This window comes from Stigmatopora argus, chromosome 6 (assembly GCF_051989625.1).
Source record: "Stigmatopora argus isolate UIUO_Sarg chromosome 6, RoL_Sarg_1.0, whole genome shotgun sequence".
NCBI classification, from domain to species: Eukaryota; Metazoa; Chordata; class Actinopteri; order Syngnathiformes; family Syngnathidae; genus Stigmatopora; species Stigmatopora argus.
This window is the reverse complement of record NC_135392.1, coordinates 8,788,680-8,813,777: the sequence shown is the minus strand read 5'-3', so window position 1 is coordinate 8,813,777 and position 25,098 is coordinate 8,788,680. Positions and strand designations below refer to the sequence as shown.

At 40.2% G+C, this 25,098-nt stretch overlaps 1 protein-coding gene across 3 annotated transcripts; it reads left to right on the top strand.

The window, feature by feature from the left end:
- Positions 1-401: 401 nt before the first annotated feature.
- Positions 402-22,348, top strand: ndrg3a (ndrg family member 3a). Of its 3 annotated transcripts, XM_077602811.1 has the most exons (17): positions 402-570; positions 9,628-9,709; positions 10,656-10,688; positions 15,872-15,977; positions 16,079-16,199; positions 17,055-17,117; positions 17,200-17,260; positions 17,860-17,946; positions 18,237-18,293; positions 18,979-19,082; positions 19,162-19,227; positions 19,305-19,356; positions 19,533-19,580; positions 19,688-19,723; positions 19,803-19,854; positions 21,038-21,076; positions 21,716-22,348. In XM_077602811.1, exons 2-17 carry the CDS (start codon positions 9,653-9,655, stop codon positions 21,883-21,885), a joined length of 1,152 nt encoding a protein of 383 aa, XP_077458937.1. In that variant the 5' UTR covers positions 402-570; positions 9,628-9,652; the 3' UTR covers positions 21,886-22,348. The 3 variants fall into 3 exon arrangements, with proteins under 3 accessions (XP_077458937.1, XP_077458938.1, XP_077458939.1); XM_077602812.1 differs by lacking the exon at positions 21,038-21,076; XM_077602813.1 differs by lacking the exons at positions 402-570; positions 9,628-9,709; positions 10,656-10,688 and adding an exon at positions 12,635-12,973.
- The last annotated feature ends 2,750 nt before the right edge of the window (positions 22,349-25,098 follow it).

Here is a 25,098-nt window from a genome sequence, read left to right as displayed (position 1 = left end):
AAAGCCCCCCATCTTTCATATTCATTGCTTCCCTCCCAGTCAAAATAATTGGACGTCTGTCGATGTCAATGGCGGCCAATGAGTTACAAAATGACTCCCTGTAAAGGGTTAACTCTGCCTCTGACTATTTTACTATGCTTCAGCGTGGGAGGTGCGAAGTGGCTCGCGAAACAAAACTACATTCAAAAATGAGGACAAATCGTATTTGTTAAGTAAACACTATTTTATGATCTGTTCCCCCAACAAAAGCAATAATCTTTATAAAAAAGTGCAGTTTAGGACAGCATTTTGTGGTCGTCGGTATTAGGAGCAGAGTATGACCTCTATCTTGTCTTCCTGTCTCTGCTACGCAGCGTCTCTTCTGATTGGCTGTTCGCTTCGTCTCCAGCGCAACCTTACGCTCCGCCCACAATCACGTCGAAATACGAGTTGGAGCAGAGGAAGCGGCAACCGAGTCGAGTGCGGCGAATTTTACATTTGGCGTTTATCCAGCCTCATCTCTTTTCCTCTTTTCGACATCAAAGCCATCAGCGGACTCGACTAAAAACTATTTCATCCGTCGTCATCAAGGTAAGTCTCGCCTCGGCGTTCCCGCGTTCTGCCTTAGTCGTATAGTATTTACAGATGTGTCGAAAGGGGGATTCATCGGTTCGCCGGATTTTTCCAACCTGTTCTGGTGTTGCTGTCATGGACGGACGAGTCGTGACCGTCATCGGCGCCGCCGGCGCCGCCGATGCTGCTGTAAAGCAAAAATATGCATCTTCTATTAAGTTAAAAGAACGTAAGCGAGGTGGTTGCTGCTGCACTTTGAATGAAATGAGTTCCCCGTGCTGCTGCCTATGTAGCTTCCCTTTGCACACCGTGTCGCCACTTTTTTTAAGCCTTACTTTGTCTTCTCTCGCCAAATAAAGGAAGCGTACGCTTGTATTTTTATTTATTTATCTAAAGCCATGACATAATATGGTGAAGTGTGCGCTTTCGCTATTACATAGTAAAATACGTATGGCGACTAGCATGTGCATGGTACGTTAAATGCGTACGTCCGTGTTAAAATTTGTTCACGGAATATGGAATACATTTTCTGAATTTACATTTTTGAAACGGAGTAATGTGTAGAGCAATAGAATAGGGTGTTAGCATTTTTTTCCCAAGTGTTCATTTGAGTTTTCTGAAACTAGTGTTGATCAATTGTTGAAATACGTAAACTAGGCCTAGACTTTGGGTTAGCTCTCTTGTCTTTTAATGGTGTCTTTTGAGAAGTTACTCTGACAAAATCTGTGCCTTCGATGTTTCTATGTGACAGTTCGGGTTGGCATATTAAGCATTAATAATTAAATTCTTTTAAATTTACATTGCATTATCAGCAGATTGTGGAGGACAATGTCACTGGTTGCACGTGGAAGGTCACATAGGTAGGAAGTAAACCGGCATGTGTTTGCAATTTGCATGTATGAAATGGATATTTTAGAATAAGTAGTTTAAGAACTTTGTTATAAACTATTAAGCTTTAAAAGGGCAAGTTACTATGCTTGGTCATTTAATAAAATGGCCTCATAAAGACAGGGGAACATATTATTACTACATATTACTATAGCGTTTTATTATTAATCTGTAGGATATATTTATGAATGAATGAAATTATAAAAAGTAGACCTGCACCTAAGCAGCCAAATTCAACTCTCATCAGTAGAGCTGGGAAGTCGGATGTTGCGATATGAAGTAATTTGATGATTGGTTTCCTATATTTTGTGTAAATATCTTTTTGAATGAGCAATGGCGGGCAAACTAGATTTTCCTTCTCGATACCGCAAGTGAAGCGATCAGGTTTAAAAAGAAATAAAACTGGCATTGGTAAAATGGAATCAAAAGTTGCCACAAAAGCGTTGGTTACACTGAGAATTTTACTTTGCGGTGCCGTTCACAAATAATTAAAACTGGTCGCTGATGATCAGCTGCTTAGAAAATGTAGTTTCTGATGATGATGAAGATTTCTTTTCTGTCAGGATACTATAATATCTATTTTATAGACTAGCCTCTATTTTCGAACACGTCTTAGTCTGGTGTTCATCTCCCACAAATCCTTCATTGGTCACATGATCAGGAGAGCCTGACCTCAGTTTTGACAATCAACAACCTGCAGAAGAAATATGTTGTCATTCACAACACTCCCATTGTTCACACTGGCTAACAATTGACAGAAAAGTCCTTCTGGACTTTCTATTACCCAGCCTTTTGTTTACACAGCAGGAGCACCTTATTGCCTTATCCTAGGAGCTGCTCTTTTCTTGGTTGTTTATTATATAAAACGTATGGTGCAGTTAATATTTTAAGTTTTATGGTCGCTTGCAACCTAATTTAGTTTGACATAAGTGCAAATTGTAATGGCCACGTCATGATGTGCTAGCGTATACGTCGAGTGCATGCAATCAATTTAAAAAAGAAAAATACTACTGCCGGCTCCCTACCTATATCAGGCCTTTCTAATTTCTAATATGCTTAACTTATTAAGAATTCACTGGAATAGTCAATTTTGTTTAAGCTTTGAATCCATTCAAGTAAGTGAAATGAGACAACAGCATGTAGAAATACTATGATGTGGTTTCCATACGTAAATATCGTGAATATAAATTATCATACTATTTACTTTTTTGCATTTGTTTTTGTTTAAACTGGGATTTTAATTTGCAATAGTAGAGCCATCAAAGTGTGCAAATGGCTATTTTACAAATGCCATTCACATTTACCATGTTAGCATTTAGCTTAGCAGATCGACAATTGTTGACAACTATAGAGACCCAGTTTAATGTCTGAGGTGAATGTATGAATCAGGCAGGACTGTTTTGCTTGCAAGGCTAAATTCATCTAAAATTAACCACGTTGAACTTCTCACCAGTAAATTTTGAGAGTTTACTACAGTCCGCCAAGAAAGCGGACTGATAATCTTTGTTTAATGGTGTTACTTTGGAAAACAACCAAACTGTTTTCTTCCGTGTTGCGGACCAATCCTTTCCCCCCCACATTTTCTGCCTTTTTAATTTTAAATGACCTAATGGAAATTCCCTTTTGTCCCATTAATTGTAAAATAATCAAAACATTGAATCAATTGCTAAAGTGCAGCTCTAATTTAGTAAAATGAAAGCCAGTCAATCCGGTGAGCTCTTAGTGTTATTACCACTGAAGTGCAAATGTTAACTGAAAGCATTGCCATATCATACTTGTGTTTGAACAGGCATTACAAAATGCACATGATGCATTACCAGGATTAAAGCGTATTATAAAGCGGAAAGTCGATTTTGGGCAGGAATGGCTGGTAAGAAGAATATTGAAAACATCATCTACTGTGTAATTATGCTTGTTTGCTGTGGTATTTATTCCTGTTTTGTAGATATGACAATGTCTCAAAGGTTGCTGAGATGAGACAAGAATATAAAACAAAACATAAAAGATCTGAGAAGAGGGCTAATACTTCTTCACAGCACTACTACATTCACCGTAGTGGTGAAAAAGGTCATACGATCCCGGCAACACAATCAGCGGAGGGCAGGGGGGTGTTGCCAAGGACACCGTCGACCTCCACGGCGGACATCTGAGAGGGGTGCCGTCAAAGGAGCCACCCTTCTCTTTCTCAGGAAGATTGAGTTGTCGGTTCTTTAGCTTTTATGACAGGCACGCTGACCACATGGATCGGCTCCATTAGCTGAGGTGGTGCTCCTGTGAGGCAGCATACCCCTGGGTGCTGATTTTGACGCTGACACGTGGTAGGATGTGCTGGGCTTTCAAAAATTGAAGCCCTGCACACGACCTTTCATGTTTCTGAGCTGTGTTCATGTTTTATGCAGTTTTTGAACGTTTCAGTCCACCGTGTGAGGCCGATGCTGCCCTTTGGCCCCTCTCACTGAAGAACGTGGCCTTCATAAGCTATTTCCTACTCTGGAAGAGTTCTCATATGCTTGATAGGAGACTAAACTCTCATTTTATATTCTGCAATGGCTTCGTTTCCACCAAGTCTGTTCTGGAAAATTTAGCTCATCAGGAATCAGCTTGGAACTCTTTCGCCTTGATTTTTCCGCAGTTGGCCGCGTGGACTTGAGTCCATGGATTTAAATGACATAGCAGCATGTAACTGGCTAATGTACCATGACGCAGTAAACACAGTCAGGGTGCAAAACATGCAACTGAGACAAAACCCATTGCTCTCTTGAAAAAAAAATACATAAAAGGATCATGGGATCTGCACAAGCTGCTGGAAATTTCAATTTTCTACAAACAGTTTATATTTAAAAAATAATTCAGAACATGTTTTTGTCACCCTGCATAATAATTTGATTGGCTAGAATAGCATTAGCATTTAAAAATGTCTGAAAATAGCTCAGATGCACATGATAAAGGTACTGTGTCTCCTTTGTAAATTGTTTTGGAAAAATAAGTTGTCACTGCAGTTCCTTCCCACCTGCACTGAACTTAGTGGATACACACCTTAGTGTTGATTCTACTAAATGCACATGATTGACGATTGGGTAGTTGTTATGCATTGTGTATTTGACATTTGCCATGGTAAAAAAGCCGTACTCCCCATTTGTTGAGAGTTTTCATTAGATAGAAACAGCCATTGAAGCAGTCAAAGTCCTATCGTGCTTATAAAAATGCTTCGGTTTATCTGTGCTTTGCTGACTTTGCTCAGAGAGGGAAATCCTTCTCAAAATATGGAGTAGCGTGTTATAGAAAAGCACCTTTTTGTACACTGCATTGACTTGGAGTAGGTGTAGTTCCATTCTTACGAGCCCTGAGTCAATTGCCAGTAGTGCCAGGCCATTCGCTCTTATTTATAGCCAGCGAACAAGACAGCTTCATTCAGTTGGCCTCACACCTCTTGTTGACTTGTCACAGCATATTTATCAAGAAAGCCATTTTATCCCAGTGGTAATGATCTTTATAATATGTGCCCACCATTCCAAGCTCGCAAAGTGTACATATAAAGATATATAGCATGTGTTATGATTAAAGGTGGATGGAAATACGCCAGTGCAAGTCAATACAAGATGCATGCTTAGGGATGTGTATAGTATATACGTGTTTTTCTGATTGATTACCTGTGCCTGGACTGAAATTTGAGTACTTGATCCTGCCAGTAGTATTTATAGTTGAGGTCATGTCAAGTGTTAGTGATGACATTTTTTGTGGAAGAGTGGTTAACACGTCCGCCTCACTGGTCTAAGATTTGAGGTTTCAATTCCCCGGTGGGTTCCGGACCTTTCTGTGTCGTTTGCAGGTTCTCCCTGGGTTTGCGTGGGTGTCCTCCCACATCCCAATAACATGCATGGTAGGCTGGTTGAACACTCTAAATTGCCCCTAGGTATGAGTGTGTGTGAATGGTTATCCTTCTCCTTTTCCCCTGCGATTGGCTGACAGCCAGTTCAGGGTGTTTCCTGGCTGCTTCAGCTGTTCTAGAAACAACTGGTCATTACTGACGTTTTAACATTCAGCAGCATGCTGATGTAAATAGCATGCTCAACTCAAATATAGCAGAATACAAGGCATTTAGTTGCAGCCTAGTAGATATACAAACTGGAACATGGATGCAAATGTTGCCTATTTTGAAAAATGATAGAAAGATTTAAAAAAAATAATAAACCGAGAAAAATCGTTTTGGTCTAAGAACGAATTCCAGATCAATATGTTTTAAATTTGGTTCATATGAACGGAGTAGACCAGATGGAGATTTTAAGTGCTTTCACTGAGGTGTGTACGTAATAGCTGTATGTGAGATTAATTAATTATTGATCAATGAGCCATAAACGTGTCATCGTTTTAGAGATCCATGTGTGCAGACATGTTGGTGCTGCAAATGCTCGGTCTGAATTTATACTGTAGGGCTTTAATAAGCCAGACTGGCCCCCCAACACATTTATCATTTTATGGATGGGCAGTCACTTTAAGATGTCCCCTATAAAAAGATCCAACTGCCCTTGTTAAAACATGTGCCTCAATCTCACTCCACCTGTCTGTGTGGGCTCTTATGTGGTTTGTATTTTGGATTGGATTGGATAACTTTATTCATCCCCTATTCGGGAAATTACGTTGTCACAGTAGCAAGAGGGTGAGGATGCAGAAATAGAATTTTGTTTTCTGTAATGTGTTTGTTGGTGTAAAACAGAAATGAGCAGTTAGGCATATGATTTTTGTCTTGCTTGCTTAGTTTTGCACTCCCAAACAAAAGATACTAAAGACGGCTACAGTCTGTGAGGACCTGTTTTTAGTTTCAAAGGCAATACCAGTTAAGAATAGACCGTTCAAGTTGATGGCGAGTAGAAAAAGACATCAGAGGGATATTTAATCATTTTTATTATGCTGTCAGAAGAAGAAAAGGGATCAGCCAGCATGTCGTCACAAAAATCCTAAATTGCAAGATTAACAATAGTTTATAGTCATGCTCCTTGCCTTCACCCTCTATTTGGCTACCGTTTACCAAAGAAAATTGTCACAGAAGTTAGTTGACCTGAGATGACGTATTGATGATATTCATTTCCAATAAAATGGACGCCGCCTCAGAAGTGCACTGATAATTTGTTTCAGGATTGCAAAAAGAAAAAGATGACATACCCGTTGGCTTTATCATCAGTTGGCAGCAGCAGCATCTGTGGAATTTGTTCTGGCCTACTTTTCTTTGTGGTGTGAAGTCTACTTCTGCTAATTCTCCAGTTGTGCACAGACATACATGGGCTCTTTTGTTAGGGATTTTTTGGTACAAAAATCTAGCCCATAAAAAAGGGAAGTGGAGGATGACATATTTCCTGCTGAAACCCTCCAAAATGTAACGCAAGAGCGTGTTTGCATTGATTTTTCTTTGATTTTCTGTCATTTTTTTCTATATTGTTAATGATTTAAGTTTATTTTTTGATCTTTTCATGCTCTTGTCTTTTTATCTTTCACTTGTGTTCTTTAGTTTCTCTCCTGCACTTTGTCTTTGATTTGAAAATCCTGGCAAAAACACTTGGATTGGATTGATAACTTTATTCATCCCATATTTGGGAAATAAATAAATAAACTAATGACTTTTAATTGAGGGAAAATAATATCCTCTGAAATGGACTGTAAAACTGTTTACTGTTACTCCACCTTTCTCTCAAAGTCAGCAGGGATTGGCTCAAGTCCAGCCATGCCCGTGTCAGGATAAGCGATATGCAGAACGAATAGATGGATGGATAGACGGTTAGCTTCCTGACAGTGTACCAAGAGATTTTTGAATATAGGTCATTCCATTTCTCTGTAATTAAACCAAATCCATGTTGGCAGTGATGACAAACGGAGGTCACCCATGGTTTCTCTTATTTCACTTATGAAATTAGTAGACCCACTCAATATATTTTCCATAAACAACCTTCTTTTCTGATTGCTGATGGAGAAAAAAAAAGATTTATTGCCTTGGCAATATGTCCAATGGAATGACTGCAGGGAGAATATCAAGAAGAAGGTTAATGCTTTCACTTACATTATAAAAGTGACACCGCTGTGGGGAGCAAACAGTGGTGTAACCGTGTTTAGGAGAGATTCGCTTTTGCAGATAGTACCGTAGTCAAGGCCACTAGGGTATGTTCTACATCATTAGCTCTTGTATTGCCACTAATGGCGTGGTTAAGATAAGACAACCACTCGGAGTGTAAATTCTAAATGCGATTTCCCTCCTCGCCGATTGCTGATGTTTCCTTGCAGCGAGACTACGCTTTGTTATCAATTGCTTTGGCTTCCCATGACTCACTTGAGCCTCCGTGAATGCAAAATGTCACCACTGACGCATGCTCCACGGAGCAAAGCTGTATTCATTCCTAATTCCGACCGCAATCTATTGCCCTCGTCTCTTTGCCTCGCATCTTCCCCCGGGGATATCCCATCTTAGAATAAACATCAGCAACAAGCTTAGTCTCCATGACGACGGCTGAACATGCTCAACAGTGGAGCAACCTCTTTGTCGAGGGGATGTCAGGTTTATTATTATCATTAGTATACACATTTATGCTTGATTCCTCAGGAAGATAAACTTCAAGTCAGTCTCTTTGGCTAAGAACACTTGCTTGTCCCTAAAAGCGAGATTGTTTTACAGTTCATTATTATGTGGTACCACTGCACTTTTAGAAACAGCATAAGGAAGTGTTGGATTGATCTGGCCAATCTGCTCAAGCATGCGTAGTATTTGTTGTTCTTTATTCCTTGTTCACTTGTCTAAATATTATTTAGTCCGCCGTTTAGCCGGATTTGTCAGCAAGGATTTTGTCGGTCTTGTTTTCCCTCACAGCCATGCATGTTTTTTTGGTGGGGTTGTTTTATGTGATCATAGGATTGTGTCCTGTGGCTTTCTTTGTGTTTCTTTCAGGGTACTGACACAGTCCCTTACATGAGCAGAATGACCTCTGACCACATTTGTGCGTCATCAAGGGCTCTCATCTGTTCTGGTTAATAGAGAACAAAGGAGGTTAGGGGGGAAAAGACACTGAAATTATTGTCCAATGTTGTTTCTTAGCTGCTATTCCCAATCAGCCTTCAAGGTCATTTTGTGCCTGAGGTTGGTTAAAAAAATCACTAATTGTTTGACCATGTGATAACCTTCATTTTTTATATATATTTATTTTTAGTGTGAAATCAGTCACAGACTCGTGTGATTGATTGGTGGAGGTCTCAAGAAGGGTATTGACTCAATCTTGCTTTTGCAATAACTAACCAAGAAGAAAGGCGATTCCATGCCTTTTTGTGCCAGATGAGCCTTTCTCCAAAGCAAAGACCGGGAAATCAATAGCACTTCTACTCCTCGTCCAACAAGCAGGGCAGAGTAGTGTAGACAGATGTTGGGATGTCCGATCTTGTTTGCTAATTATGAATACAGACAAAAGTCCAACCTTCAGCAGGAAAACTAATGAGGTTGGAGTGTTTTCAGTTTACAGCGGCTGTAATTTCTGTCATTAAAAAGCATCAGGTTCTCATCAAGATACTTATTTATTTTTTTCAAATTGAATCATTTGGTATTTTGCATTTACAAAGACAGGCATAATCACTTATGATATTGACACTAATAATATGCTTTTGATTCATGCAGTATCTCAGAAATACCACATGCGATGATTTTAATTAAGAGTTTCCCTTCAAAGTAACACATTTGTACTTCCTATTAAAACCATGAATATGGTGGTGAAAATTGTGAATCAGGGCGGCTTACACGCGAGAAATTGTCAAATTCAACAATTTTTCTGGGTGCGGCTCATACGCGCGGGTGGCTTTTAGGCGAGTAAATACGGGATTTATTTTCCTATATTTTCCACAGTGGTTATTTTAAGCAGTGTAGTAATGTTTGTTGTATTGGAAATGGGGTTATTTGAACATGTGGGTCTACTACACTACTGCAGTTCATTTTAATGTTGATCATTAGGGAGATACTTCCATAGCAAATTGTTTTTAAAGTGGCACATGGTGGGGAAAAAGAAATAAGACAACCTGTTCCGTGGTTTAGATGTTGAGGCTTAATCGTTGTTACCTTTGGACTCATGCATGTTTGAAAACCTGTTCAAACTTTTGAGTATTACACAAAATTTGCAATATTTTGAGTCATGATTTGTTTGTCCTTTTTCTCTTTTGTTAAAGCAAATCACGTTGATCGGAAAGGATAATGGATGAGCTTCAGGATGTACAGTTGACTGAGATCAAGCCTCTCCTGACCAATAAGGTGCGTTGCTGAAAATGGCTGTTGGTTGATAACACCTGGCTAATCTACCTAACATGCAACTCTTGAATAAAGCACATGCTCCATAAACGCATGGGTACGTATTGTTAAAGCCACAAATAGTGCTCTCCTTCAAATGCGTACATTAATACACCAAAAATTCATAGTATGCAGTACATTTCATCAGAGTGAATTATTTATAGCCTCAACATTTCAGAAGAAAAAATAAAAGCCAAAAGTGGGGCGATTTTTTTCTCTCTTTTTTCCCCATTCACTTGAGCAGGGACAAATCAAAAATGTATTTAAAAAAAGCAAACAATTTTCCTCCATTTTGGCAATGTTTATGGCTTTGTTTAAAAATTGTTTGTCTTGGGGACCCCATGAAGTTTTGTCGTGCACTGCATCTGATTTTTCACAAGCACCACCATGCCTGAGAGTGGAGGAGCTTAATGTATAGTATAAGCACTGACCTCTCTGGTGGCTTAGATGACTAAGCCAGGGGAGCACTTCCATCACTAGGCTGCATGCCAATCTTCTTTGAAAGACAAGCTGGGAATGAGATAATTACAGTGATACCTTGAGATACGAGCTTAAAGCGCTCCGGGACTGAGCTCGTATGTCGATTTACTCGTATCTCAAATCAATCCCATTCCCATAGAAATAAACTAAATACAAATTAATTTGTTCCCATCCTCTGAAAAAAAACACCAATAAATAGGATATTATAATGGAAAAACATTTGTATTGTTTCTAATTCACCATCTACTAACAGAGTAACATAACTAGTGGTTATGATGTTTATTACTAAAATGACACCCTTGAAATTATGATTAGTCTTAGGAAGGCTTGATAAAAGTTGAAGCTTCTTTGTTTACTTCACTTTTTTAATATTTCAACTGACATGATTGTTTATAATTTTTGCTATTGTTGTTTTTTATTTCTTTTACAGAATGCACGCAATTTTCAAGATTTTGACTGCCAGGTGAGTTACTTGTCTGTTTTTTTCTTTTATTTAAAAAAAATAGACAGATGAAATTGTGGCATTTCTGTGAATGGTTCTGAGAAATTTCAAGTTGGTCCAAATTGTTTATTGTTCAAGCCATTCTAGTGGGCAAAATATGATGGGATCTGGTAAATTAACAACAACTACTACTCCAGCTCCATCTAGTGGATACAAAACACAACCCCCTGATACTACTACTACTCCAGCACCATCTGGTGCTTGTAGGCCAGACATGGCCATGATAATCAAAAAATTGAGAAGTAGGGTCACCCCTATTATAAATTTTAAAAAATATATATTTTTCTTCAGTGCTTAGTCGTAGTAGCAAGAGTGGCTGCCACTTACAAGTTTCAGCGTGGATTTTCACATTTTTAGGAACTTAAAAAAAAGTATAAATTAATAGCAGAAAAAACTAAGAAATGAGTGATTGATTGTGCACCTTATAGTGGGAAAATACGGTAGTCCAGCGGAGTCTGATTTCGGTCCAAAGAAGGAAAAGGTTGTTGCAGCACAGGACAATAGCACTCGGCTTCTATGGAGCGGAGTAATAATCACCCATGCATTTCTCAATGCTGTTGCTGTGATGCTGTGAAATGGTGTACTGCAAGGTCATAGCTTCTATTCATGGTTACATACTAAAAGCAGCCTCAGTGGGTGAAAAGGCGAGGAACGATGAGTGAAAGTGTACAACCTCTGTAGAGGGTGTGGTGCTGCAGTCTTGTGCTATTTATGACGTCTCTGCTGGACTGGGGAAGCTGGCGTGACTCAGCCAACCGGCTTCCTCCTCTTATGGAACTGCAGGGCTTTACTTAAGAACACAAGGCCATTTCATGCAGACAGAAAGGTTCCACTGTAGCAAGCATGTTGTGGCAGCATATTTGAAATGTCCATATTTATTTATGTCTTAAATCTTGTAATTTAAGTCATTTCTAAATTATTCCATATTATTATTATTATTATGAACACTATTAATATTATTAACACTCATTTGGGATAGTTTTATTTTTGTCCCTGCCCCATGATAAAATGTATCCTTGTAGTATTCAACTTTGTCCAGCAGAGGGAACCGTTAGGTAAATTATAATTATTATTATTACTAGTGTGCTTCAATTTTTCCTGGTTTGTAGTATGCAAGTTCACTACAGTAGGTTGTTAATGCCATTTGGGTAAATAAGAAATTATTTTAAATTAAATTAACATCACTGAAATTTGAAAAGTCAATTTAAAGAGCCTGCAATATGCAGGATGAGCAAACAAAGCAAATTTTACTAAGGATATTTTCTTTTACTTTCACTTCTCGTCGATATAAAGAATTCCATACACCACCGAATATTTTCGTGGGCAAATCGTGCCCTCTGGTGTCCACTTGTTTAACATTGAGTGCATTGTGTGACCAATGAGAGCCCGTCGTTTTTCTGGTTAGACTCACCCTTTGCTATTGCGATTGGTTGCAGACGGTTGCCAGTTAGGACCGACACGCCACTGTTCTAACTGCAGAGGACAAACCTGAGAGTTCAAGATTAAACTGTCTTGAGCAAATGACTCCATGGTGTAAACCTTACATGATGATGATCCTCTCATATTTACGGTCATTTTCCCATAAGAAATCCATATAGGGTAGATGGTAACACAGCAACAGCATGCAAAATCTATCTTAAGAATTCCATAATCTACTGAACTAGATTTTTTTTGACCGCTGATTTAGCGAAGAAGCCGTTTTTGCTGATGCAAGTTCTCGTCGTCAAAGTCAGTCGACATGACTCAATGATGTCAGCAGCCTCCCTGTTTTCCTGGATGGCCTCTGCATCTTTCTCCCTCACACTGTGTCTCTGCTGTCTTTTACCCCGTGGCTCCACCCTCTACCCACCTGACCCTCCACAATCCAATTAGATGCACCGTAGGCTGAATCTGCAGACACGTTGTGCCTACTAAACACAGTCTGCTTGCTCCCACTCCCCCTCCTCTGTCTCATAGCCCATCTTTCTCCCTCCCCGAGTCGATCTGCATCCCCTGCTTTCATTCAGTTTTACCATCTCTCGCTCACACCCTCAGCTGCGTCGCTCTCCTCCCGCTTTCCGTCTCGTTGCCGCTACTTACCACCAATCCCACCTCCCCGTTTTGCTTCCTACCCCTCCTTCTTTCGGAGCTCCTCAAAGCCGCCTAGCTCACATTCGCGCATAGCATAACACAGCACTCTCCGTTGTGGAGGAACAATGTCAGCTATTCTGGATCTGGACCAGATTGCATGCTCTGGGAATGGAGTGGTGAGTGACAAATGCCTCTTTATATGCACCTGACTGGATGCTTGCACCTAAGCAGGGTTTTCGCTTCGGACTGGGTTGGGTCCATGTAAGATTTCCCCATAGACTCCGCCATAGCAAGTGAGAAGGACAAAGCTCTTGGTGGTCCTTGTCACCTCCTGGGAGGGACAGCACAGACAGTTTATAGGTTTTTTTTTTTTTTTTTGGTGTGTCTATATCCGTGTCCATAGATGGACTCTGCTCACTCTGTAAAATGTTAAGGATAAAGCATCATGAGGCGTGTGTGTTATTTTTTGCAACTACATGTGTACGTGCCTGCTTTTGAGAGCCTTAAAAAAGCAGAGTCATGCATGTTTGGGGTCATGTCGGATGCTGTCTTGATACAAAATGCATGTTTTTGAAATTGTGACATTTTCTTTTCTTTCACCCCCAGCACCTGGGAATGTTTCAAGTTGGTTAATTCTGGGGTTTTTTTTATCTTCAAAAGAAGCAGGGAGGTCACACATCGTGACACTGTAGCAACAACACACGAGAAATGTACCTGCTATTCGCTCACCTACTTCCAAGAATACAAATGATAACATACATATGGACTAGGCTGCAGGTTGAAAGATTGTGTTTGTGCCTTTGGCGAACATTGTGGGAGTGTCTTAATGGAATTAGTCGTGGTCTTACTGTATTTCTGTGTCTCTACAGTAACTATGTATGTGTCATTTGGTAGATGCTGACTGGTCAGGCTTTTTGCCCTGTAATGCTGCGCTCATGGGTGATTGATGTTAGTCCCATCAGGGTGGGGTGAACAGGCAAGTGGGGGATTGATAAGAGAGTGCGTATTTTCCTCCACCTCACCCGCTTTAAATTCATGTCTTAACCTTCTGGTCACCCTGAGCAACCTCCTGAATCTATTCAAAAGAGGCACACAAACAAAAAAGCCTTTGCCACGTTTTACCCGTTTTTCCTCAAGAGCTGCAGACAAACAGCCCCACCCCGAGTACGTTTTCCCCCTTCGTGATGGTGCGTTGTATTTTTTTTTTTTTTGGACAGGAAATGATTTGAGCTGCATCAAGATCAATATTGCCTCTTGATATAAACCATGCCAGCAAGTAAACAGATATGGAAAGCCTCCTCCTCCGCCTTCTCATTAAAAAAAACCTTTTGCTCTCTAAATGCGCTCTCTTTTTTTCTTTTTTAATAACATGAGTTTTTTGGAGAAGGCACGATATATTAAATTGATGCCTCCCTTCCGTTTCCATTAGTCACACCAGACTTCTCTTCACTCACGCATTTGTCAGGATCCTCCGACTTGCTTTCACGCTCTACTTCATTCCATCTTTTTTTTCCCCCTGCCCTTCCCTCATGTTCTCTCATTTTGCTGGTGGGACATAACTTGGACTTATGAGCTCATTTATCATAAGAAACACACCTATGTTTGCCCTTGACTCTGTCATTGACTCCAAACAAAAACGCTTGAACTTAGCAGGTTGTATGTGCTTGTAACAAGTTGATCAATTTCCATCTACTCAGTTTAAGTTACTTTGGTTTCATTATACACAAAAAGGCCCAAGGCTTCTTCAGTGGCGTAAAATGTCTTCATTTAGTGTCTCACTCTTGTTGAGGTTATATTTAGTAGCGGTAGATTGTGGCTTCCAGCTGCTGGCATGGAGTGATGCGCCTTCTCTGTCGTTTTGTTGCACGTAATTTGCTGTAGCAGACCGTGCCAACACCCACACAACTTGAAGATCTCTCCTTCAAATGCTGTCAGTTTACCAGGGTTGCTGCATCCATCACCTATTTTTCATTGGAATTACTCCAGCCCTGTCCTTGATACCTTGACGACTAACCTTCAGCACCCACGTACAGGTTGCAACCCATGTTTGTCATCTGAATTTCCCTAGATTTATGTACAGAAATATGGCGGTGTGCACCTGTGAGTGTACTCTGTGTGCCCTGAGTGTTTTTCTTTCTTGGCCTTGAGATCGGGCCATCGCAATCCCTTCACAGTGGACATATGATGCAACATGAATACACACTCACGCTGATCTCTCTGATGTTTGTTTGTATAATGAGCTTACAGTGTATCGGCAAATTCAAAAGAATGCCAGAGTCCTCCCCCGTGTGCACTTTTTTGCATGGTTGAACTCCCCCCTCGCTTTCAAATCATCGTTGTCCCTCAAATTATTGACTCCGATGTCGTGAGAGTGAGACCGAGTCTGTCAACGATAAATAGAACCAAACCGGTGTGAACTCCCTGAATACTAATGCGGGTCTCTGCAAAGCATTTTTTTGCAGTGTCATTGTAAAAGCGCTGCGATTTTGAATGCTCTTGGTGAAAATTCCTCGCCCCGTTCAGGGTTTTGTTTGTTCAAGGGCACCGACTGGGGGTGCTTGCCGGAGAGGAAGGACATGCTTTGCATCCTTAAAAGCAATCTCTTTAAATATGCAAATGGTTTGCCGAAATGGGACTTAAATCATGTATCCTCTTATTCTGTGGATGAAGCCCAGTTAAAGTTTCATGGTAACTGACACCATAATAATGCCATGTCATTCTTCATATTTTGAACATTTCTTTCTTGTAAAACTGAGGTTTGTGGGTTCAATGCCTCACAGTAACCCCCCCAACTTGCATGTAACAATCTTTTAGTGCGGTAGTGATTATAGACTCTCCACTTATCCTCTTTCACACTTCTTAGCTGTCGCTGCGAATTGCTGAGACGGAGAGAAATGTGCTCCGTTGGCAGTTTTGTATACGGAAAAGACTGATTTTTTTCTTTGTATTGTTCCTCGGAAGATCACCAGGGGACAGTAGGACAGCCATTGGGGACAATTATCGGAATGCTAATTTGTAGTTCTTAAAATCAAGATTGGTTCATAATTGTTGCCCCTTCCTTTATGTTCCCGTAGGAGCATGACATTGAGACTCCTCATGGCGTTCTTCATGTGACTATGAGAGGCGTTCCCAAGGGCAACAGACCTATCATCCTCACCTATCACGACATTGGCCTTAATCGTGAGTCAGCTGAACTTTCTACTTTGGAAATAATAATTGAATGTGATTGAACTTTATTTGAAAGCTTCACTGATTTCCATCCCACGCTCGCACCTCCGCAGACAAGTCCTGCTTCAACACTCTGTTCAACTATGAGGACATGCAGGAGATCATGCAGCACTTTGCAGTCGTCCACGTGGATGCACCTGGCCAGCAGGAGGGCGCGCCTCCCTTCCCCAGCGGGTACATATCATACACCATATTTTTTGGACTTGACAAGAAGCTCCAAATGCATGACGAAGAGGTTGAAAAAGTAAACGTCACATTGGTGTAAAAGTTAGATTTGGGGGGTACATTTATTTTTGCGTAAGCCTAGAACAAGGGTGTCAGATTCGGGTTGATTCACGGGCCGCATTAATGTCTACTCGATTTCATGTGGGCCGGACCATTTTAGATATAATATTTAGATATTTTTGTAATAAATTGATTAAAAGAAATGGATCAAAAAGTCCTGAATATTCCGTTTTTTATAGATCAAAAAAAATGTTTATTTCAGTTTTTTTTCTTAGTAAGGGAAAATCTCTTTTAATCATTATGTTCCATATTAAAGTAGAAAATAGAAACCATTTTTATATATTTTTAGATTTTACAAAATGATTTTTGAACTAAAAACACAAAGAAAAACATGGATGAAAAAATTGCAATTATTGATTTAAAAGGGGGAAAATCAGGAAATATAATATACATCTATAATCTTCATTTTAATTTGATCCTAAAACAGAAAGTCGGCACTCATGATTTACTTTCCCGGGTCACACAATATGTTGTGGCGGGCCAGATTTGGCCCCCGTGCCGCCACTTTGACACCTGTGGCCTAGAAGAAACAAACTTTGGAAAAAGTATGAGTTATGGTGTGGAGGATAGGTTACCTGGCATTAAATAAGACGCTCACGGCCAATTTCCCCTGTTAGTCTTTAAACTGTTTCTACATTTCATGTACATTTAACCCATGTTACTCTGTAAAATTGCACAATGGATTGGTATGATCCAATTTGTTCCACGTCCTCATAATTGACAGGTTGTATCTTTTGTCCCTAGCTACCGCTATCCAACGATGGATGAGTTGGCTGAAATGCTGCCTTCTGTGATGACTCAGCTGAAGTGAGGAGCCCCGGATGATGCCTGATTAATAATGACGTGTTTACATTGAGTCAAGGTAGCGGTAACGCCACTTTTCCTTCAGGGTCAGCAGCGTTATTGCCATTGGCGTGGGAGCAGGAGCATACGTCCTCACCCGCTTTGCTGTAAGTTCTCACATTGATGTTCCTGAAAACAGAGTGAATGATGAAAGAGAAGGTGGGGATCAGGGTTGGAAATAACTAGCGTTGGCTTAAGGATTATCACGGCTCCTCGGGAGTTGATAAAGAATTAATGAGTGCAAAATTGATTCTGAAATCCATTTGCTGAAAATGACTTGGAACTGCTACATCTGTGACAGCACTGATTTCCTAATTCATCAACTCCCCCTACACACACAGTATTTATCCAAATTAAGATGGACAGGTTTAAAATTACGGCGTTGATTAACTTTAGGCAATTCACGCATCCAATCTCACTCTAGTTATTTTTTTGTCGGCATTGCGACACTTACTGATGAAGTAGCAAATTCCACTTGAACTAGATGTGCCTAGTCTTGACTTTTTCTTCTTTAGTGAAGAGAAATGCAATCTATACCTTTTTTTGTCAGAGAGGAAGACAAGCCTTGTGCTCATCTTCAACTGCACTGAGATTGGTACTAGTTTCACAAGAGCACATCGCCCCAAAGGAGTTAGACGGCGTCCTTGTGTGTGCAAATAAATCCTCCTCCTTGCTTTCATCTGATAGCAGCCCTTCCCTTTTGCAGCTGAACAATCCTACGCTGGTGGAGGGTCTGGTGCTCATCAATGTCGACCCATGCGCTGAAGGCTGGATCGACTGGGCAGCATCAAAAGTTAGTATGACTGTATGACTGTACAGTACCCTTTGCAGCAACTGAATAATTTACCATATTCTCTCCTCGCCTGTCTCGGCACACCATGTTATTGTTGCTGGCTAGTTTCTATTTTGAGCCATTGCTACCCTCTTCAATTTTTTTCCACAGCTAAATGGTTTTGTCCACAAAGATAAAATATGAGCATTTTTATGCTTTTCGATTTTTCTTTTTAAAGCAAAACCTTTAGTGATGTGTTAGTTGAAATTGATGCCACCTTTTGAATTAAACTGCTTTCTTCTGCTCTTCAGCTGACTGGATGGACCAGTAACCTGGTTGATATTGTCATGGCGCATCATTTCAGCAGTGTAAGTTTATGCCACATTAGGAATCTCTTCATTTTTGGTGGAACACGGGGGAATACTGTTAAATATATTTCTGTGGTATTCTCCCATTTTTAGCGTTTTTTTGCGGATCATCGCAACAATTGGATTGGATTGGATTACTTTATTCATCCCGTATTTGGGAAATTTCCAAGAGGGTGATTAGACAGAACAACAAAGCAAAAAGCACATGGTACAAAGCAAATCAAAGTAAATGGGATCATTAAGAATCACCAAATCACAGGGGAATAGTTATTTTAATACGGGAGCCTTGCCGTTAAGAACCTCTTAGGGCTAGCTGAACTGCCCTGCATTTTCGCAGTATTTGCGGAACACCGCAAAAACAAAAAAACGGGGTAATACTGTGAAAAATATTTCTGCACTATTCCCCCGTTTTTAGCGTTTTTGCGGAACATCGCGAAAAATGGAAGCAGAGTCATTTTAATACGGGAGGCTTGCCAATCTGGTACTTTTATATGACCTACTTCATTAAATTTCCCTAGACAGTTAAAAGTCCAAGACAATTATACTCGTTCTGTTCTTCTCCAACCTTATTTCCACTTGCCAATTAAGTACACACACGTATCATTCTTTGCCGAAGCCACGGTAGGGAAACTTTTGGAGCTATTTTTGAAATGGGTGCAATCAAATTTCTCTGCCTTTTCCATAGGACGAACTAACCGAGAATCAGGAGCTGATCCAGACTTACCGCTTGCACATTGCCCAGGACATCAATCAAGACAACTTGGCCCTCTTCTGTGGTTCCTACCAATAGTACGATGCCCAATATGTTCTAGTAGTTAGACAACTAGTTTGCCGAGGCAACTGACCTTCCCTCGTTTATGTCAAACAGTCGCCAGGACCTGGATATCGAACGGCCCATCGTAGGTTTGAATGAGGACACCGTCAACACGCTAACGTGAGCGTCCACGCCAGCTGCTCGTGATCGCAATCGGGCATTCAACATTTTTACGATTGCATTTCTGTCCTTTGTAGGTGCCCCGCCTTGCTGGTGGTTGGTGACACGTCACCTGCAGTGGATGCTGTGGTAAATTAAACACTAGCAACTTTAGAAATTGACCAATTATTTCAGGAGCAGCTGTTCAAAAGTGTTTTTTTGTGATTGAAAAACTTAAAAAAAAACAATGTATTTCTATAAAATGTATTTGTCAATAAAATGTATGAGTTAATGTATGGCCCATGGGTCAACTTTTTTTTATCCAGGTGGAGTGTAATTCCAGGTTAAATCCCACCAAGACTACTCTGTTGAAGGTGAACTCATAGTATTATTGTGTCCAGTGTTTACTAGTTTCTGGCATGTGTGCCATTGCCCGTTGTTGTTGATAAAATCTGATTGTGTTTCTCTGTCCGTTCCGTAGATGGCTGATTGTGGAGGCCTGCCTCAGGTGGTGCAGGTAGGCTTGGAACTTTTTGAGACGCCCGGGTCATCTCATCAGTTTGTCTTCTAATTTCCCTGACTTTATCCACCGACAGCCAGGGAAGCTTGCCGAGGCCTTCAAGTACTTTATTCAGGGAATGGGCTACAGTAAGTATATCCTTTTCAAAACAGTTCCAGTTCCATCCTAGCGACGTATTTGTGCTCACGGCGGAGTTCCCGCCACTTTCTGTCGATGTGTTATGTCGCTTTTTGAAGAGGATTGTTGTCGCTCAATCGTCCTGACGATGCGTTTTGAATTTGGCAAAAACAAATGAGGACGTCTGAACACAAACATGTTTTGCAGTCACTAATGCAATTTCCCCCCTGCCGTCTGCAGCGTTGGGTAGAACCGATAACTCTCACTAGGTGAGGTTTGAGTATTTATGTGATGATTGTGGACTCTGAACAATACTTCACTCCAAGAATGCAATGGACCATATGCACGGCAATAGGTTTAGCATTTTGTCTCTCAAAATTACTTGGGTAAGGTGTGATATTCTGCAAGGACCAAATGTTTTGTCGTACTCGTATAACTGTAGCCGTCGGAAAAAAAATACATTTGTGCATAGGGTCCATTCCCTCTGGGTTTTTCTGGTGTGCTTTCCTTTTCTTTCAAGTGTCTCTCGCTGTTAAGGGGGCCTCCAAGGGTTGGTTCCTCTGAGAAAATACAGTAACTGAATTGTATTCACTCGGAATGATTCAAGAATATTGAAGCTGTCTGGAAGTAGAAAGCGTCGACTACGATACTTAGCATTAATCTCAATGTGAACTGTGCCATACACCTATTGGGTGTTTAGTTTTTCCACTTATTATAGTTCAGTTTCAGGGTGTCAATACTATGAAAGTGTGTGTATGTAAAAAGCTCTAATCCGGTGTGGTCTTGTGAGTTTGTCATTTTGAAGGTGTGGCAAAATGTGTTCCAAAATGGCAGTGACTGCCAGAATGGCACACTTTGATGCTCGATTTAAAATGCCGTGGCATGGACTCCTCCTGTTCGGCAAATGCCACTGTGGGATTAGCTGAGATTAAAAGGAGTGTTTCCACCCTGAGAAAGGCTGCATATATCATAAATCTTAACACCTCAGCATGCTTCTGAAAGCTACTTACTTTCCCTCGTGAACACCGTGGGAACGGCTACAATGCAGAGAGTGGGCTTTTCGGGCAGGTGGTCAATTTTCCACTTAAGATTTCTTTTTTTTGCGTCTGTGAGTCGTAAATTTGCCAAGCAGAACCAGCAACGCCTTTTCAACCTTTCTTCCTCTTTTTTTCCTTCTCAAACCATGGCCGACAGTTCCCTATGTCCTTCTCAGTCACTTGAGCAACGAATCAGGTACCAGGGTCTTAAAAGCTGTCCCGTCAGAACACTTTGCAGCCGTATGGCCTCAGAGCACCCCACCGGGGGATGAATGGCATGCACAATATATGCGGAAATTCTCTAAATCAGCGGTCCCCAACCACCCGAGTCCCGTAAGCCACCTGAGGCTGGTCCGTCAGACTTGGCAGTTTTTTTGCGTTTTTTTGATGCCGTCCCTGCAATGCTTTTGTCTTAAATTGTCGCCCTCCCCCTGCGAAAAAGGTTGGGGACCGCTGCTCTAAATAATATACCGGAGGATTTCCAACATATACTCATCGATGCACATTGATCCCCTTTCCGAGATGACTTAGATCCTTTAGCATGGATTTTTTTTTTTAGTTCTTCCTCTTTTTTTTGCATGAACTGACGGCGTTACTCTACGGCAGCGGCTTGATTTTGTGGTTGTGACGCCTCGGTATGTTTTCCGATGAAAACATGTTTTTGTGATACCACCTACCTTTTTTTTCCACTTTTCTTTTCTCCATATTTGCCAATGGTTTGCATGTTTCACCCAGCACTTTTTCAGTGCTATCACATGAGACAATGCGAACCTTCCCAGCTTTGGTGTTTTTTTTCTCCTCACTAACATCTTTGTTCTCCCCTTCCTCTCACCAGTGCCGTCGGCGGGAATGACTCGACTGGCCCGCTCACGCACCGCCTCTTCTTCGAGCACCACCTCCATGGACAGCAGCAGCCGCAGCCGCCACAACTTGAACAGCCTGCTGGAAAGCAACGGCGCACTGGAACGCCAAACCGGACCGCAGACCATGGAGGTGTCCTGCTAAACCCCCTCCTCGTGTGCTCCTCTCCTCTCCCCTTGTAAGTTATGCACCCTCCCTCAATTCATTGCCCGCAGGTTCTGTAAGGAACTTCGAGATCTAAAAGATATATTAACTCTATAAACAGAAACATATTGTGAGATATTACTATATTAGTGAAAAGAGAACATTCCTTAACCGTTACTACCACTATATTCAGATGGGAGTCATTCACCTTACTTGTATTTATTATGTTTCATGTTTGTAGGAAGGTACACTCACCAATGTTGATAGAACCCGACTTTACATACTCCTTTTCACTTTTGTCGATGGCTAAACGTGCGTCAAATAAAATGTGCTGCGGTTTATTTAACTCATTTACACTAGAATTAGCTTTCCTCTTTTTATTTCAGCAATCTTTGTCGTGTACTTTAGGGGTTGTTCTCCTTTTATTTCACTTACTACTCAATAAAGAGGTCGAATATGAGAATTGTTTGCTCTCACTTTTTTAACTTGCATGCTAGAAAACGAACACTTCTTTTGTCTTAGTGGAAAAAGGTCTCTATGGTGTTTTCTTTTCACTTGTTCTTATTTCCATATCAGAAAAAAACAGGGGAGAAACGAACTTTCTGACTTCGAAAAACATCCTGAAAAAGTGACGACGTTTGTCTGCATTTTGGAAACATTATTAAAAGTTGTCAAAGGCAATCGTCTTTGTAGGTTTTTTCCCAAAATTTTAATCAACAGAAAGGTTAGAAGCAGTTGTGACTTATAAATGGGTGTAAAATTACATTTCAAAGAAATCATAAAACGTTAATGTTTGTTGTTGTTTGAATTCTTAATGCTGTGTTTATTAAATGTGTGTTCATGTTTGTGTGCTTTCTCTATGTTGCATCCCGTGAGCTTTCTCTTGTTCCCATGTTTCAACGCGGTTAGATTATACAATATTATCATTTCGTGACATTAATAAATAATTTTATGATCATTTTCTGTTATGTGGGGTTCTCACATCTTTCTTACAAGTTATGTAATTTTAAAGTTATGGAAAAAGTTCTGGAACCAATTAATTTCATAGGTGGAGATATGACTGTGGTTAGCGTCTTGCCCTCACAGCTCTGGGGTCCTGGGTTCAAATTCAGGTCCTGTGAATGGAGTTTGCATGATCTCCCCGGGCCTGTGTGGGTTTCCTCCGGGTACTCTGGTTTCATCCCACATTCCATGATTGGGCATTCTAAATTGCCCCTAGGTATGGGTGTGTGTACATGGTTGTCCTTCTCCTTGTGCCCTGCGATCGGCTGGCCACTGATTCAGGGTGTCCCCCGCCTCTGGCCCGGAGTCAGGTGGGATAGGCTCCAGCACCCCCCGCGACACAAATGAGGATAAAGCGGTTCAGAAAATGAGATGAGATGAGGTATGACTATATATATATACCAGTGGTGGACTGTCAGGGCCTGAAAGGCCTTCTCTGCTGGCGTAAAAAATATATCTGAATCACAGACTGATGTTAATTATATTTTGGCCATGAATACTCAAATAATTCAAAATTCTCTGTCAGCTTCCTTTCATTGCTTTCCCCCTGATTGCACTGCTTCCACATGTGAGTTTTCATAGTTAAGCATTTAACCAATCACATTTCAGCCATTGTTTGTTGCCAGGGTCAGAAATCGACCGGGAGGCCCTGCAGCATAAAATGAGCGTCGACAAAACTGTTGCTGTGACCAATCAGATTTCGAGTTGGCGTAGGGTTACGTCATTTCCAAGGTTAGAGTTCAAATCGCCGCCATTATTTAAAACGGCGGATGAGCCTGGAGTCTGTTTGGGAGTCGACTGCAGATCAGCTCAAAAGTGACGATTTACCGAAGACATACCCGATAAAGCTCTCACAGGACAATGCAGCGCATTCGGTACGTTGTCATTTTGGGATTTTGAAGCCCCAGTTTTCATTTTAGGAGTGCTTTTTGACGCGATCGTGCTTCGTTCGCGTGATGTAGCCCCATGTGGATGGACACGGAAAATGTTTGCTAACAAATGGGCTACATTGCGTTACCTATAACTCTATGTTTAAAAAGAAATGTTTCCATTGTGTGTTTCAGTTCCTCAACGTGCGCAGACTGCTGGGAAACGTCAAGAATGTGGCCAAAACGACCACAAAGGAGTAGCTTGTCGACGCCATAACGAGCTGTTTGTCAGTAGTGAGTCGTTTTTTTTAAATACTAGATTATATTTTCTCTGTAATAATTAAATGTCAAAGTTCAATGCTTTGCTCAATTAGCTTGTTTTTCATTATGATACTTTCAAATTTTGAATGAAAACACACTAACTGATCTAGTGTTGATTTTTAATAGCAAGAACCTGTGTGGATAACTCACACCCACACGAGTACCATCAGTGGAGGTGTAAGGAATAAATAGTACACTTTAAGAATATAAATATATATATATATTCTTAAAGTGTACTATTTATTCCTTACACCTCCACTGATGGTACTTGTGTGGGTGTGAGTTATCCACACAGGTTCTTGCTATTAAAAATCAACACTAGATCAGTTAGTGTGTTTTCATTCAAAATTTGAAAGTATCATAATATAGAGATAGATAGATAGATATATAGATATATAGATAGATATAGATAGATATAGATGTATATATAGATGTATAGATGTATATATATATATATATGTATATATATGTATGTATATATATATATATATATATATATATATATATATATATATATATATATACACACACACACATATATATACATCTATACATCTATATATACACACACACACATATATACATCTATACATCTATATATACATCTATATCTATCTATATATCTATCTCTATATTATGATACTTTCAAATTTTGAATGAAAACACACTAACTGATCTAGTGTTGAGATATATATATATATATATATATATATATATATATATATATATATATATATATATATCTATATATATATATATATATCTATATATATATATATATATATATATATATCTCAACACTAGATCAGTGAGTGTGTTTTCATTCAAAATGTGAAAGTATCATTATATATATTACCCTGGGGTTGTTAGTCCCTTCTCTTTCCTAAAAGAAAACCTCAGGGCTTGACCTTTTCATTTTTAGTTTGAAATGTAGTTTAGAAAAAACTCAAGTGGAAATTCATTCAAGAATATTGCAGGGGTCATTTTTGACTCAAGTTTAAACATAGTAAAACAATCATAT